Source organism: Podarcis raffonei, chromosome 6 (genome assembly GCF_027172205.1).
Source record: "Podarcis raffonei isolate rPodRaf1 chromosome 6, rPodRaf1.pri, whole genome shotgun sequence".
NCBI classification, from domain to species: Eukaryota; Metazoa; Chordata; class Lepidosauria; order Squamata; family Lacertidae; genus Podarcis; species Podarcis raffonei.
In genome coordinates this window covers 37,359,598-37,372,683 of record NC_070607.1, presented here as the reverse complement: position 1 = coordinate 37,372,683, position 13,086 = coordinate 37,359,598, and the positions used below count along the sequence as shown (strand labels likewise).

General features: G+C 41.8%; 1 protein-coding gene across 2 annotated transcripts in view; it reads right to left on the bottom strand.

The window, feature by feature from the left end:
- Positions 1–7,550: 7,550 nt before the first annotated feature.
- Positions 7,551–13,086, bottom strand: part of GNG12 (G protein subunit gamma 12) — a 39,530-nt gene continuing 33,994 nt past the window's right edge. For both annotated transcript variants that reach the window (XM_053392106.1, XM_053392108.1), the window contains 2 exons: positions 11,496–11,613; positions 7,551–10,305 (listed from right to left, as the gene is read on the bottom strand). In XM_053392106.1, the coding sequence (XP_053248081.1) occupies positions 10,180–10,305; positions 11,496–11,591 (222 nt within the window). In that variant the 5' untranslated portion in view covers positions 11,592–11,613 and the 3' untranslated portion in view covers positions 7,551–10,179. The remainder of the gene's footprint in view (positions 10,306–11,495; positions 11,614–13,086) is intronic.

Here is a 13,086-nt window from a genome sequence, read left to right as displayed (position 1 = left end):
AATAAAGGCACATTTCTGATTAAAGGACCTAAACATCTATGAAGGGCCAATTATTATTTAAGATCTGCAAGTTGGATAAGCAACAAATCAAATTGCAAATGTTCTCTGAAAGTCTCCTAGGATGGATGATATTTGAAAGAGAAATCTTAAAAAGATTACTGTAGCTAGCTGAATCAGGAAAGATATTTTCAAAATTGAGTGGAATCTAGGGAATGGCATGCACCGAACTCAGTAAGCTACATCGCATAACTTTTTCATAGAAATCAGGCCAGTTGAAAACCATCCCAATAGCTACATACATTATGATTTCATTTTTACAGGTTGTTAGGAAAGACCCATTGAGCTGCTTGTATTATGCACAAGAGAGATGTTTTGAAGAGGGCACTGCCTAAGTATATACACATGAGAAGCAAAAGAAAGGCAAACACTTTTGCAGAAGCTTTTGAAAGTAAATGGAAATATTCTGGAAAAAGGGTTGTAAACAAAGAGGTCAGGGCACATTGTGAAGGTCAGTGAGCAGGAAATCAAATTTACAATTTTCTGGGCATGAGCACTCACCAGAGACTTTAAAGGCTAAACCATCACATTTATAAAAGCTGCAGATGCTCTTTGTATTCAATACAAGACCAGATACAGCCCAATGCATTTTCATGTATGAGGTAGAAACTCTCTTAAAGGCATCCCATAATCCAGTATCTGCTGCAGACTACCTACATCCTGAGTAATGGTACAGCTGCCCCCGTAGCAGATGCCTAATGGTGCTCTCATACATTGCAGTACTTACTCCAGAGAACATGTCTGGATCTTAGCTTTTTCCTAGGCTGTGGCAACTACATTTAAAGGGCAACTTGTAATCTGCAGATGTTGCGACTACCATTTCTCATCAGTCTCGGCCAGCGCGGCTGTGGGTCAGTATGATGGGAGTGGCAGCCTAGTAACCGTTGCTCTTGTTATTTAATACTCATATTATTATTTTTTGCACCCCAGTGGCTCAAAGTGACTTACACAATAAAAATAGAAATAACAAAGACATTAAAATAAGGTATAAATGAACAAAAATGAAAACACTCATCCCAAAATATACTTAAAAGAACGTGAGATACCCGCCCCACTTAAAAGATGGGCACCCTCCCCAAAAACCTGGGTAAAGAAGGTTTTGCCTTGTGCCCAAGGACAGATATGGATGGTGCTAGGTGTGCTTCCCTGGGGAGAGCGTCCCACAAGCAAGGGGCCACCACTTAAAAGGCCTGCTCCCATGTCGCCACTCTCAGCACTTCCCTTGGATAGAGTACACAACAGTGTGTCTGGGTTGGTTCATGTGGAGAGAGGCAGTCCTTGAGGTATTGAGACTCCTGGCCTGCGGAAGGTGTCATAGGTCAAAACCAGGACTTTGGATTGAGCCTGGAAACTAATTAGCATCCAGTGCAAGTTGAGGCAGGAGACAGTCTTGCCCCAGTCAGCAATCTGGTTGCTGAGTTCTGCATCAGCTGCAGTTTCCAAGCTGTTTTCGAAGGCAGCCCCTTGGACAATGCATTGCAGTAATACAACTTAGCGCAGACAACTGAAGCTAGGTTATTTCTGTCCCATCTGGAGGGCACACAGGTTCCCCACCCTGTGCAAATGGGACATGCGGAAGCAGCCTAATTGTGCAAATCTTTCCTTGGGCAACGTGTTTCATAAAGGAGTATCTCACACAAGTGTCCCATACGATGATACAATAGAGCTGATTATCATACCACTCTTGCACAGGTTCGGATGCTGCACCGAACAAGGAAGTTATGCTGCACACAGGCCAGACTTAGGTGCAAGGGATGTTGTTGTGAACCTGGCCAGTACTCAATGCCCACACAGAGCAAAGAAAGCATTAGTGATATGTCAAAAATAATGTTATTGGGAGCTAGAAAACGGGAATAAAAAAAGCATACATCACTCATCAGCTTACCCTAAGCTATTGAGCCTTGAAGGAAAGAAGAAGCAAAAGCACAAACTGCAGCACAAAGAACAACAAAAAATTAGCAGTGAAAGAAAGCATGCAATTATTTGAAACATGACACTGTCCCTTGAAACCTTGAATTGCTGCTTTGCATGCAGTTTTAAGTATCAGTTTGACACTGAAATATATACAATTAAGGCATACTCGGCTTCCAAAAATATTTTCCCACTGTATTTTAATCTTAAAAATTTAGAGGCAGAAATGCTGCTCATTAAAATAATTATGTGAAACTTAATTTATTTATTTTTAAAGCTGGTAGTAAGTAAGAGAGCCATCATTCAAGGATTGCTGGTATGGAATGCTGAATGCCTGAATGAAAGGAATGGAATGGAGACTGCTCAGCAGCATATGCCAGATGGATGGAACCAGATGGCCGGGAATCCTGCACGCAGTTAAAGAACTATGACTAACTGCTGATGAAACTGAAGCTAAAGTATGTGTGTAGCTGCAAAAACTTGAAAACTAGTTTGCTAAGTCATCACTTGAAACTGCCGAAACGAAAACCTGAAAGGTATCAACTCCGACCATCTTATCCTCTATGCACACACAACTGGAGCTCTGTACACATTAGGAATGCTGCAGGTGGAGAATGCCCTTGAATCTTTCTGTAGGCGTGTCTAATTGTGCCACGCAGTGTCACTTGAAACATGTTAAAGCAGCATGCACAAAACATACATGAGTGGTATATGGCATGCATTCTCTGGATGAAATTTACAAATATGCCATAACCAGCGAGGCAAAAAAAAAGATAGGAAGGGCAAATGAACACCACTTGCTTTTTCAGAAGACTTCTGCAGCTTCGTCATTCATCCCAACTCTCCCCATGCACAGTGATGAGCAAGCAGATTATTCAGTCAGAGAGAATTGCCTCCTACTGCCTTGAGAGCAGGGGAAAGGGTGTGCTAGCTTAACAAGCCTTTTTTACACAACAGGCTGCAGCAGGAGCCTTCACATGGAAATATATGCAATGTAAGAAGGGACCTCTAGGCTGCAGGCTGCCAAAATCCAGGTGAGCTCCCTTCGTGCACTGGTGAAAGCAATGGAATGCCTGCAACTTTTGCTAGCGGACGGCATGTATTCCACTCCACCGATTACCACTGCTGTCCACGACCCATTCTTTCTTGCTGGACCAGAGGCAGGCACACCGAGCAGAACAGCAACCACAGGCAAACTCTCTAGGTTGAATAAGAAACTATTGAATGCCCATATCAGCCTGCTCAAAAGGTAGAGCTTCAATGTTGACACCAGGAGGCTATCGACGGGAGTAAGAAGTGGATCATTTAACCAGACGTCAGAAGATGGATTTGTTGCAGTTTCTACCTGCTGGCCATTACTAACCCCAAAGGATTTTGTTTTCCCACAAACTAGGTGGACAACCAACACGCACAGATGGAAGGAAATTTCACATCCAGTTTCATGCAGACTGCGTGTGAAGCTTTCAGCAGCAGCAACCGCCAGTGGGGAAGCAAATGCTCCCTTGCGTGGGGGTGGTGTTTATCTTCTCAGGGCTCAGTGACTTTCTAGAGAGCTTGACAGGCAGCAGTATGCCAGGTACATTGGGACCCAGCACAAGAAGACAGTGAATGGGAAAGCTGAACCTGTTGCTCCTTTGGCAAGCGGCTTTCTCAGGCACAGGCGCTCTGCAGAAACAGCAAGGTGACAATCCCATTCCCCATGTGGTGCTGTCAGCACTCACTCCATCACTGATGCTGTTCAATAAAAACTGTCTGTGTCAGTTGCACTTCTGTTTTTCGGATGGTGAGCATCACTCCTCTCCTTCCACTTGTTAGTCACCATGTCTTCATGTTGAGCACATAGAATTGAAGGAGGTGCACTGAGTTTACTGCCACCAGGTGTAAATCTGGAACATTCATAAAGAATGACTATGTGGAGGCCCAAGCAACTCTCCCTGAATCAAGCAGTCCTGCTGCAAAACACAGAAGTGAAATCCAGGTATGTACTGATGAATGCATGGGACATAATCACAAAATCTATTAACACGAGAGAGTGAGTTAAGTTGATGGGATGGAGATGGCTGGAGCAAAATGAGCCACCTTGAAGAATAGGTCAGTTACCTGAGTGAGGACACAATAACCTCATAGAGGCAACTGCTCCTTCCTGTGTATGACACTCATTTTGCTCTAGGCCTTTTTATGTCACTCAGCCATTTTTCCCTCCTGTTCACTGCACTTTCAGGAACACAGATTGCAAATGTGGCTCTTTCTTCCGGGAGTCTGCATAAAGGGGCTGAACTTGGAAGGATGTGCTCTGAGGAACAGAAACCAGCTTCCCTTTTAGCCAGAAGGACTCTTTTGAGATTTGAATCTCATGGATTCAAAGCAAACGACAGGTCAAATTTGTAGAAGTCCAGTGGAACACGGGATTCTGAACTCACAACTCCACTGGCCTTATTTGGCCTTAATGCACAACACAGAAAGCCACACTCCCCAGCCCTCCCAACTGATAAGCTGCAGCACAATGCCACAACACAGTGTTACATCAGCAGTCTTAGAATACGATGCTATCTTCACAGGCAGGTCACCACCAGCATAACTGAAGTCAACTGAACTACAATGAAAAACAGAGAACCGTATGAAAAGAAGTGATGTTTAATTAAAGTGTTTCATATCCATGGTACTATATTAATTGTGAACAAGTATCTTAATTGCAGGGTTGGTTTTTTTTTAACCCCTCTAATAATGGCAACTGGAAGCCATTTTTTAAGAAAATATCAGGTTGTATGCAGATGCACAAGGTATGCAATCTTATTAGAGAACGATTGCTTGCGAAAGGCAAAAAACCAAAACAAATTAGCTCTAGTAAAATAATTTCACAAATCCTTTTCCGCCCCCGCCCCAAAGGCAAATCATAGTATTATTCTTGTCAATCTAAGATTACAAAGATAATACAAGCAATATTTTGTGAAAGCAATTCAAAGAAAAACCAGAGAAGAAGTGTGCCTGTAAGAAGTAAGCAGATTACAACAAAAAAGAAAACAAAGCGTTTACTGGAGTAATATTTTACTTCTGAGGCATTTCTAATCAAAGCATGAAGATGCAGTGTAGTGGTACAGTTGTTGAAAACTCTTGTTTAAGTATCATAGTCTTTTAATTTCAAAACCTCACAGTGGTCTAGTAGTAATTATTTTGGTTGGTTCAGTTTTCCCTGTTGAATTCTAGTAGGTGCAATTATCTAAGCACCATTGTGGTCTATAGGAGCCTCATACAAGCCCCACAGAAATAAATGGAAAATGAGAAGAGGGATTGCATATGACGGCAGTATTTTCTATGCTTTGCATTATGATTATAACCATCACCGCAAAGTTTGCTTTACACACAAAAAAAGCAATGTATGCATGTTTTGACTCTTCAATATGCCATTATTGGAAGGCTGGAAAAATGTGACAATGCATTTAGCAGTTATCTAAAATCTGACAGAAGTGTCCCGAAGCAGCTAGCTGTATTTTGGTGTTGTGTTTACAGCTGTTCTGTGACTAAAAACTATGAATGGTCCAAAACTTAAAAAGAAACCAATACTGGGGTGAAAGTTTTCAAACCATGTGTTTTAAAGAGAAAGTCAAAAGGCATTTCTGAATGCAAAGTTGGCACAATTTTTGCTTAATTAAAATTGTGTTCCCGCACCTTACAACACGACATTTTTAATACTCTCCTTCAGTTAGTAAAATACATTATGTATAATACAGTTCTAAAGCACTGCTGGTGAAAATATTGGTTTGGATCCAAAGCACCGTGAGCAGAAGTAAAATAGCTACTAGCTCTGTGCTGTAAGAGCTGGCAGGTCACAGAGTGTTCCAACAGATAAGTTCTAGAACAGTTCTCATGCAATCACTAGTCCACACAGAACCATCAGCTTTAGGTATGCCCTGCAATCCTATGTACTTACTCAGAAGTAAGTCCTATTATGATTACTGTATTTTTCACTCTATAGGACGCACTGGACCATAGGAGGGGGAGAACAGGAAAGAAAAAATTCTCCCCCTCTCTGCTCAGCGCCCCTTCATTGAAGGGGCAGGAGAAAAGGAGCCCCTTCCATTTTTCCTCCCGCTTCGCTGAAGGGGCGCTGTGCAGAGAGGGAAAACTGTGCAGCGCCTCTCCAGCAAAGCCAAGCCTGGACAGCAAGAGGGATCGGTGTGCACCGACCCCTCTCGCTCTCCAGGCGGCTATCCGCAAGCCTTTGGAGCGCAGCGGGAACTCCTGCTGCACTCCGAAGGCTTGCGGATAGCTGCCTGAAGCCCCCGGAGCGCTGCCTTTGAAGCCTCCGCAGAGCAGCGGGGTGAAGGCACCCCGCTGCCCTGCGGAGGCTTTGCGCAGCCATCCCCAAGATAGAACAGCAAGACGGAGCGCTGCGCAGCACTCCGTCTCTCTGTTGTGACTTTGGGCTTAGCCGCGCAGCCTGCATTCGCTTTATAGGACGCACACACATTTCCCCTTAATTTTTGGAGGGGGAAAAGTGTGTCCTATAGAGCGAAAAATACGGTAAGTGGTGCTTACTCCACAGTAAGTGTGTCTAGGATTGCAGCCTCACCGCACAATCCTATACCTGTCTACTCAGAAGAAAGTCCCATTGAGTTTAGTGGGGCTTATTCTCAGGTAAGCAGGTACAGGATTCCAGTCATAATTTCACTTTTCTTGCGCAACTCTTTAGCATGAGGTATAAAATAGTGCCCACCAAGAGCACAAAACACCTTCTGCCATGTGCGAAAGAGCACCTTTGGATCCAAGCTATTTTGTCCTGGTGCTGCAACACATGAGCATGCCAAATATGTGAAAAGGGTTTTAAAATACTCTTAGATTATAATAGCATTGGTATCAAGGAAAACACAATAAACCCAGAAAATGGGTCTGGCATCTAGGGGTACGCACCTCTAGGCATACATAAGGAAAACTAGGGGGTGGGAGTGGAGATGAGAGATTAGAAAATAGGAAAGGCATTGGACAGTGGCAATGCAGCCTCCGTAGACTTCTTTTCCATCTTTCCTGCAAATCTTACTCTAATCAGCCTAAGAATTTTCTGACAGAGAGAATGGTTGTCCAGCTGGAACCATGCCAGCTGCCTAGGTCAGCAAGTGCAGGCACTGGCTTTGACAACAGGTATGCAATACTTATGCAGCATTTAAGCTTTACATATTTGGGAACTGAATAATTTGAAGATATTCTAAATGGGTTCTATCCGCACTGTGTCACGTTTGATTCTTTGATTTTAAGGTTTAAGGACATGGCTTATCTCAAGCAAGATGGAGTGTAAATGGAAGGCAGGGAGCAATGCACGGAACATAAATTTCTCGCCTGCAACAATGGAATGTGTCCAAATTTATTGTCCAGTAAAGCATACACAGCAGCAGTTGCTGGTGACAGTGTAGTAGTGTATGCAGTACTGGGGGGAAAAACACTTTGTGGAATTAAAACACTTAAACTTAATATGCAAGCAATAAAAAATGATTGCAAATGATGACATAGCATCTTCATTTTAAGATGAAAGTGCCAAATTGATTAATGCATCAAAAACTATATTTTTGTTTTTTCTATTTTAACAACAACAACAACAACAATCCTCCATTAACTTAATGAGTTAAAAACTGAAATAGCTTGGCTTCTGGAGTAAGGAGAATAACATTCCTAGGACTAATTCCATTTTTTAGGGAGCTAGCATCATTTTAAGACACTGAGACAGGATTTTTTTTTTCCAGCTTTTGGTCCAGTATAAGACACAAACACTCTTAGGGAAGTTACATAACAATTGTGCCCATGCACTTCTCCACATTTAGAGCACAACCCTATATGCACTTATCTGTAGCAAGGTCCACAGAAGTTATGTCTGAATAGACATGGAGTTGCTGCTAGAGGCTTACTTGGAATAAGTGCCAGACAGACACAATACTCACATTACATGGTAGTGGAGACACAGCTTCAGTGCTTGTCATGTCTCAGCACAGCCATACAAATCAGTATGTTTTAAAAATTGGTAAAAACCACAACTTATGGCTTCCCCCACTGATTTGTAGGTGGTGAACTAGTTCTATGAATGGGTATTAAGATGGCAAGACACCACATCCTCATTTGACACACTTTTTAAAGATCTTTGTATGTAGTAAAGTCATGACCCAGACCCATGCTTGTACTGGCATGACTGATTCAATGCGAACAAGCCTACAGAAAATGCGAGACTGCCCGTGTAATAATATGGATGTGTGAATCAGCCTTTAGAAAGACAGGTCTGGGTATCTCACAAATCAAAAGCTGCCCTATATTTTGAAATAAAATATCAGAGAAAGGAATGCCACTATTTCAAAATGTGTAATCGGGAGTATTTGTTTCGTAGGACCTGTTATCCTGGTTCTTGATGAAGTAGCCATTAACTGCGTTTCAGGTAGCAAGTGAAATGGCCGCAATGGGTAGCACAAATACAGATTATTTGCAGTCAAATTAATTAATATTATCAACAAACATTTTGAGGGGGCAGACTGAAGTATATGGCAAGCAAAATCAGTGTGAAAGTTTATAGAGAAGTACTAAAAGAAAGAAAGGCCAAATCTGCCTTTAGACAGAAATCTGCAAGACCTTGCTCCTGCAATTTCAAGTTAATATATTGCAGAGCATTATGGAGTGGAATAGGCACCTTGCTTTGCTGGCTCAGCAGCCAGCTTCTCAGGATCCAGTCACAGTGAAGTCAGGTCTTTTGGGGTCCTTCCCCCCCATCTGCCGTGAACCAGCTATTACTCCTGTTAGTTTAAAGCGAGAATTCTAGTTCTTTGCAACTAGGGAGGTTTTTCTTTAGTTTGGCTAAAGATGGAAACTTTTGGGCCTTGCTGTAAAAACAATGTTGAGTGGCTTTGCTTTCTGTGCTACTTGAGCACTGCTAAGGTTGTATCTAGCCATGCATCTTAAGTCTCCTTGCACATGGAACAACCCTGAACCCCAAATGTTTAACACATTCTGCAAATATACAGCTATGGCAGACCACAAAGTTAAAAACATGAAAGGACTGGCAGCGCACAGAATACTGATACATACCTGGGCTTAGAAGAAGTCGATATTGATTCATTCCATTCAGTATTCCATCAATACACAAAGGCTACACAAACATTTTAATACCATTTACATTCATCAGAGATTTAGTACTGTGCATTGCTGCAACCCTTCAAGCATTTCCTCAGCACAACCACCAGTGTTTTTCATAGGCCTTGTGCAGAAGCAATAGCACCACGGATTGCACCCAGAGTCTCCCACTCCTCTGTAGATATTATTTGGCATTTGATAGACGTGAATTTAGCAGTGAGAGAAAGAAAATAGCCTGGATGCTTACTGAAAAATTAACACAACAGGGAAGTGCGTAGGAAAGTTAGGCGGCAGATTCCCCCTTAAAGCACAATGAAAAAGGAGAAACTTATCTAGACTCCATTTTCAGAATCCATGGGTGACAGTCTAAATTTCAGAGGAAATGCGAGAAGGCAGAAGAACCAAAGGCTATAAATGTCACCTTTCAAAATCATTTTGAGAACAAGAATTTATACTAAGTACAAGTCTACAAGTCCTTAAGACATTGTGAAAAAGCTTAAGACATACTTGATGGTAAAAGGCATGAACTGCAGGAGTTATTGATAAATGCAGCAATAAACTTTGAAGGGCGTACTTAAAGAATGCACTTGGTAATGCGTGTATATATCTAAACAAACATACGCACGGACCATAGATACAGACACCAATTACATAAACAAGGCTATACGCTGGTATAAAATCAAAATGTTAAAAGTAAGCTTGATTAGGACTCTATGCTGGTCTGCCTCACTAGTCGGAAAATGAAGCTCAGGCAACTTTGGTCTTGATTGTTCAACCTCACACCTGGAACTGTGAACACTCATTGCACTTTTAAGTAAAACCCAACCCAACCCAACCCTCTCTTTATAACCCCCAAAGCCAACAGAATCCAATTCCCAACTATGCTCTTAGAACCATTCCATTGACAAGAAGTAACTTTATAAACCTTGCATCCCCATTTAGAATGCGATAAAGAAAAGAGACCTTTTTAGAAAACTTAAAAGTTCATTTTAACACAAAATGTAAATGAGTTGCTGTTTTATGCGGTTGATACCAGGTAACCTTCGGGTTACTTCTCTAAGGATCTGCTCGGTTGCAGGGGAGGGTCTTGAAGGCATTTTGCTGCTTAGCCTATAGGATAGTGCAGGTCTTTTTATCCTTGAAGGGGTTTTCCGAAGCAGGTATTCCCATTAGTAAAGGATCCTTCCTGGCATGCTCCTCACAGTAGCACATTAGATCTGCCGATGCCTTTGACACCTGAGGAATGTGTGAGAAGGGACACAGTAAATATGGAGCAGGTTGCCAACAACAGCCAACGAGCAAAATCTTACGAGATTTCGAAGTGATATTTTTACGTTTTGTGTGGAAAAAAATTCCCGAGGCAGAAAAAAGTTCATGTTGATTGAGCCTTACATGGATTTAGGATAATAGTGCATGCCTTTGTAAAATAATTAAAAGCAGCAGAAAACAGCAAATAAAAAAAGATGTGAAAGAATAAATCGATGGTCAGATGTTTTGCATATTCCCCACTGTATTGCTGGAAATTATGTGCACTGACTGGGCGATAAGCAAAATCTCTTCCTCGTGTTCTTAATTGGTGTACATTTCTTCTCAATATGTACATCAATTTTCACACAGTGACATTCTTTTTTAAGTACAATTCTCCACTAAATTCACACTGATGGCACACATACTGTACATGTGAACACAATCCCAATATATATGAAGAGAAAGATATCGCTTCTCTCTGGGACTACCTAGACTAAAGGAACGTGTTCTTAACAGTAGATGGTGATGCGATGATCCTGGTCCTACTGCACTGGCTAATCAAGTTTCCGGGCCCACTTCAAAGTGCTGGTTTTGACCTGTAAAGCCTTAAATGGCTCAGGACTGCAATACCTCAAGGATCGCCTCTTTCCATATGAACCTACCTGGACCCTGAGATCATCTTCTGAGGCCCTCTTTTGTGTGCCCCCTCCTCAAGAGGTTCAGAGGGTGGCAAGACGAGAACGGGCCTTCTCTGCAGTGGAATGCTCTCCCCAGGGAAGTTCACCTAGTACCTTCATTATATACCTTTAGGTGCCAGGCAAAAACGTTCCTTTTTAACTTGGCCTTTGGTTGATCTTATTGACATCCAACACCCTTTTAGAAATATGTTTTTTGTGGGTGAGGTGGGGCTATTGGGTTGTTGTTTTGATTTTTATTAGGTTTTTGTGGTTTTATATCTTGATTTTATTCTGTGAACTACCCTGAGACCCCCGGGTGTAGGGCGGTATATAAATTCAATTATTGTGGTTAATAATAATAATAATAATAATAATAATAATAATAATGTGCTCTGGAAAAGCGGGGGAAAGGAGGATTGTTTGCTTTATAAAGCAGATTTAAATAAACTTAAAGGTATTGCTTTAAACAATGGTCACTGAGTATGAATAAGTTCTTCTTACCTTTATTCTTTCTATAGAAGCTTCTATTCTCAATTGCTGAACAGTTCTTCTGGCCTGAGCTATGTTGTTTGTTGTGCCGGATGTTTTGCTAGACATTTTCACTGAGCTCTTTCAAGCACTGTAAAGAAAAGCCAACTGGTTATTTTTCTACAAATCAACAATGGTTTCTGATTAACACTGGCGATGGTTGTTCAGAAAATCCATCTGTTCAAATGGTCTTTGATCTGTGGTTGCTACTAAGCTGGAAAGAAAAAATGATTTCACAGTACAGTAATAAAGCAGCAAAAACTATTGGGAAGGTTGGGTTTATAAACATAAATTTTCAGTTTAATAGCTATTCCAGTTCAAAAACACAGACATTTTCATTTTCAAATGTGTTACAAAGGGAAACTACCAAGGGAATTTGACTTCTGTTTAAGATCTACCTGTTTCACTAACTTAAAAAATAAGAAGAGACAACATGTCATCATTATCATCAATAGCAATAGTTCTACAACATGAATGTACAAAGTGTTTTATTCTTCAGTTGCTCCCCTGTGAAATTAGGGTTGTGATCCCCATGATCTCATCTGCCCACATCTGCTTGTGCCAGTATCAACTAAGAGGAATGGAACAATGTCATCTTTAAAAAAATAGTTTACAGTCGTACCTTGGTTGCCGAACGCCTTGGAACTCATACGTTTTGGCTCCTGAATGATCGAAAACCAGAAGTGAATGTTCCAGTTTTTTAACGATTTTTGGAAGCCGAAGGTCCAGCGTGGCTTCTGCGGCTTCTGATTGGCTGCAGGAACTTCCTGCAGCCAGTTAAAAGCCACACTTTGGTTTTGGAAGTCGAAAGGACTTCTGGAACGGATTCCGTTCAACTTCCAAGGTACGACCTTTCCTCCAAGGAGCTCCAAGTGGCATACACACTTCTCCCCTTCTCCATTTTCTTTCTCACAACAACACTGTGAGGTAGGTTAAGCTGAGAGACTGTGACTGGCCCAAGGTCACCCAGTGAGCGTTAAGGCTGAGTGGAGATTTGAACCCAGGTCTCCAAAGCTGTAGTCCAGCACTCCCCTCCCCACTTCTCATCAGGGAGCAGGGGATGTGCTATGTGGAGTGAGTTTCTGCATCTCTGCTTGCTCACGGGCACAATCCAGGTACCACAATTAATCAAGCTCTCCAAACAAATGGTAGCATTAAAGTACATTTCTATATACAGTGAATTCCTCCCCTTTTCCTCCCCTTCACAATCCAAAGCAGAAATACTACTTCCTTTCCTTTTTATGGTTTGGGGTGAATGTGGCAAATCACGCTAAGAGCTCTTTATTATCTTATCATTTGCTCCAATGCACAAGTTTGTTTCTACTTACCTTTTCAATATTCAAGTTCTAATAGACCCATTTCCCCCCATTTAAATCCGTGTTCCTTCAGAAAATGACGGTGCTAAAACTGATTCAAAGTAATGCTCATCAGTGTTTATTCCAGGGATGGGAAAGCTGTGTGGCCCTCTAGATGTTGGACTCTTAATTTTTGTCAACCCCTGATAGGGTGGCCAATGGTCATGGGAGTTGTATTTCCAACATCACCTGGAGGTTCCACCACTAAT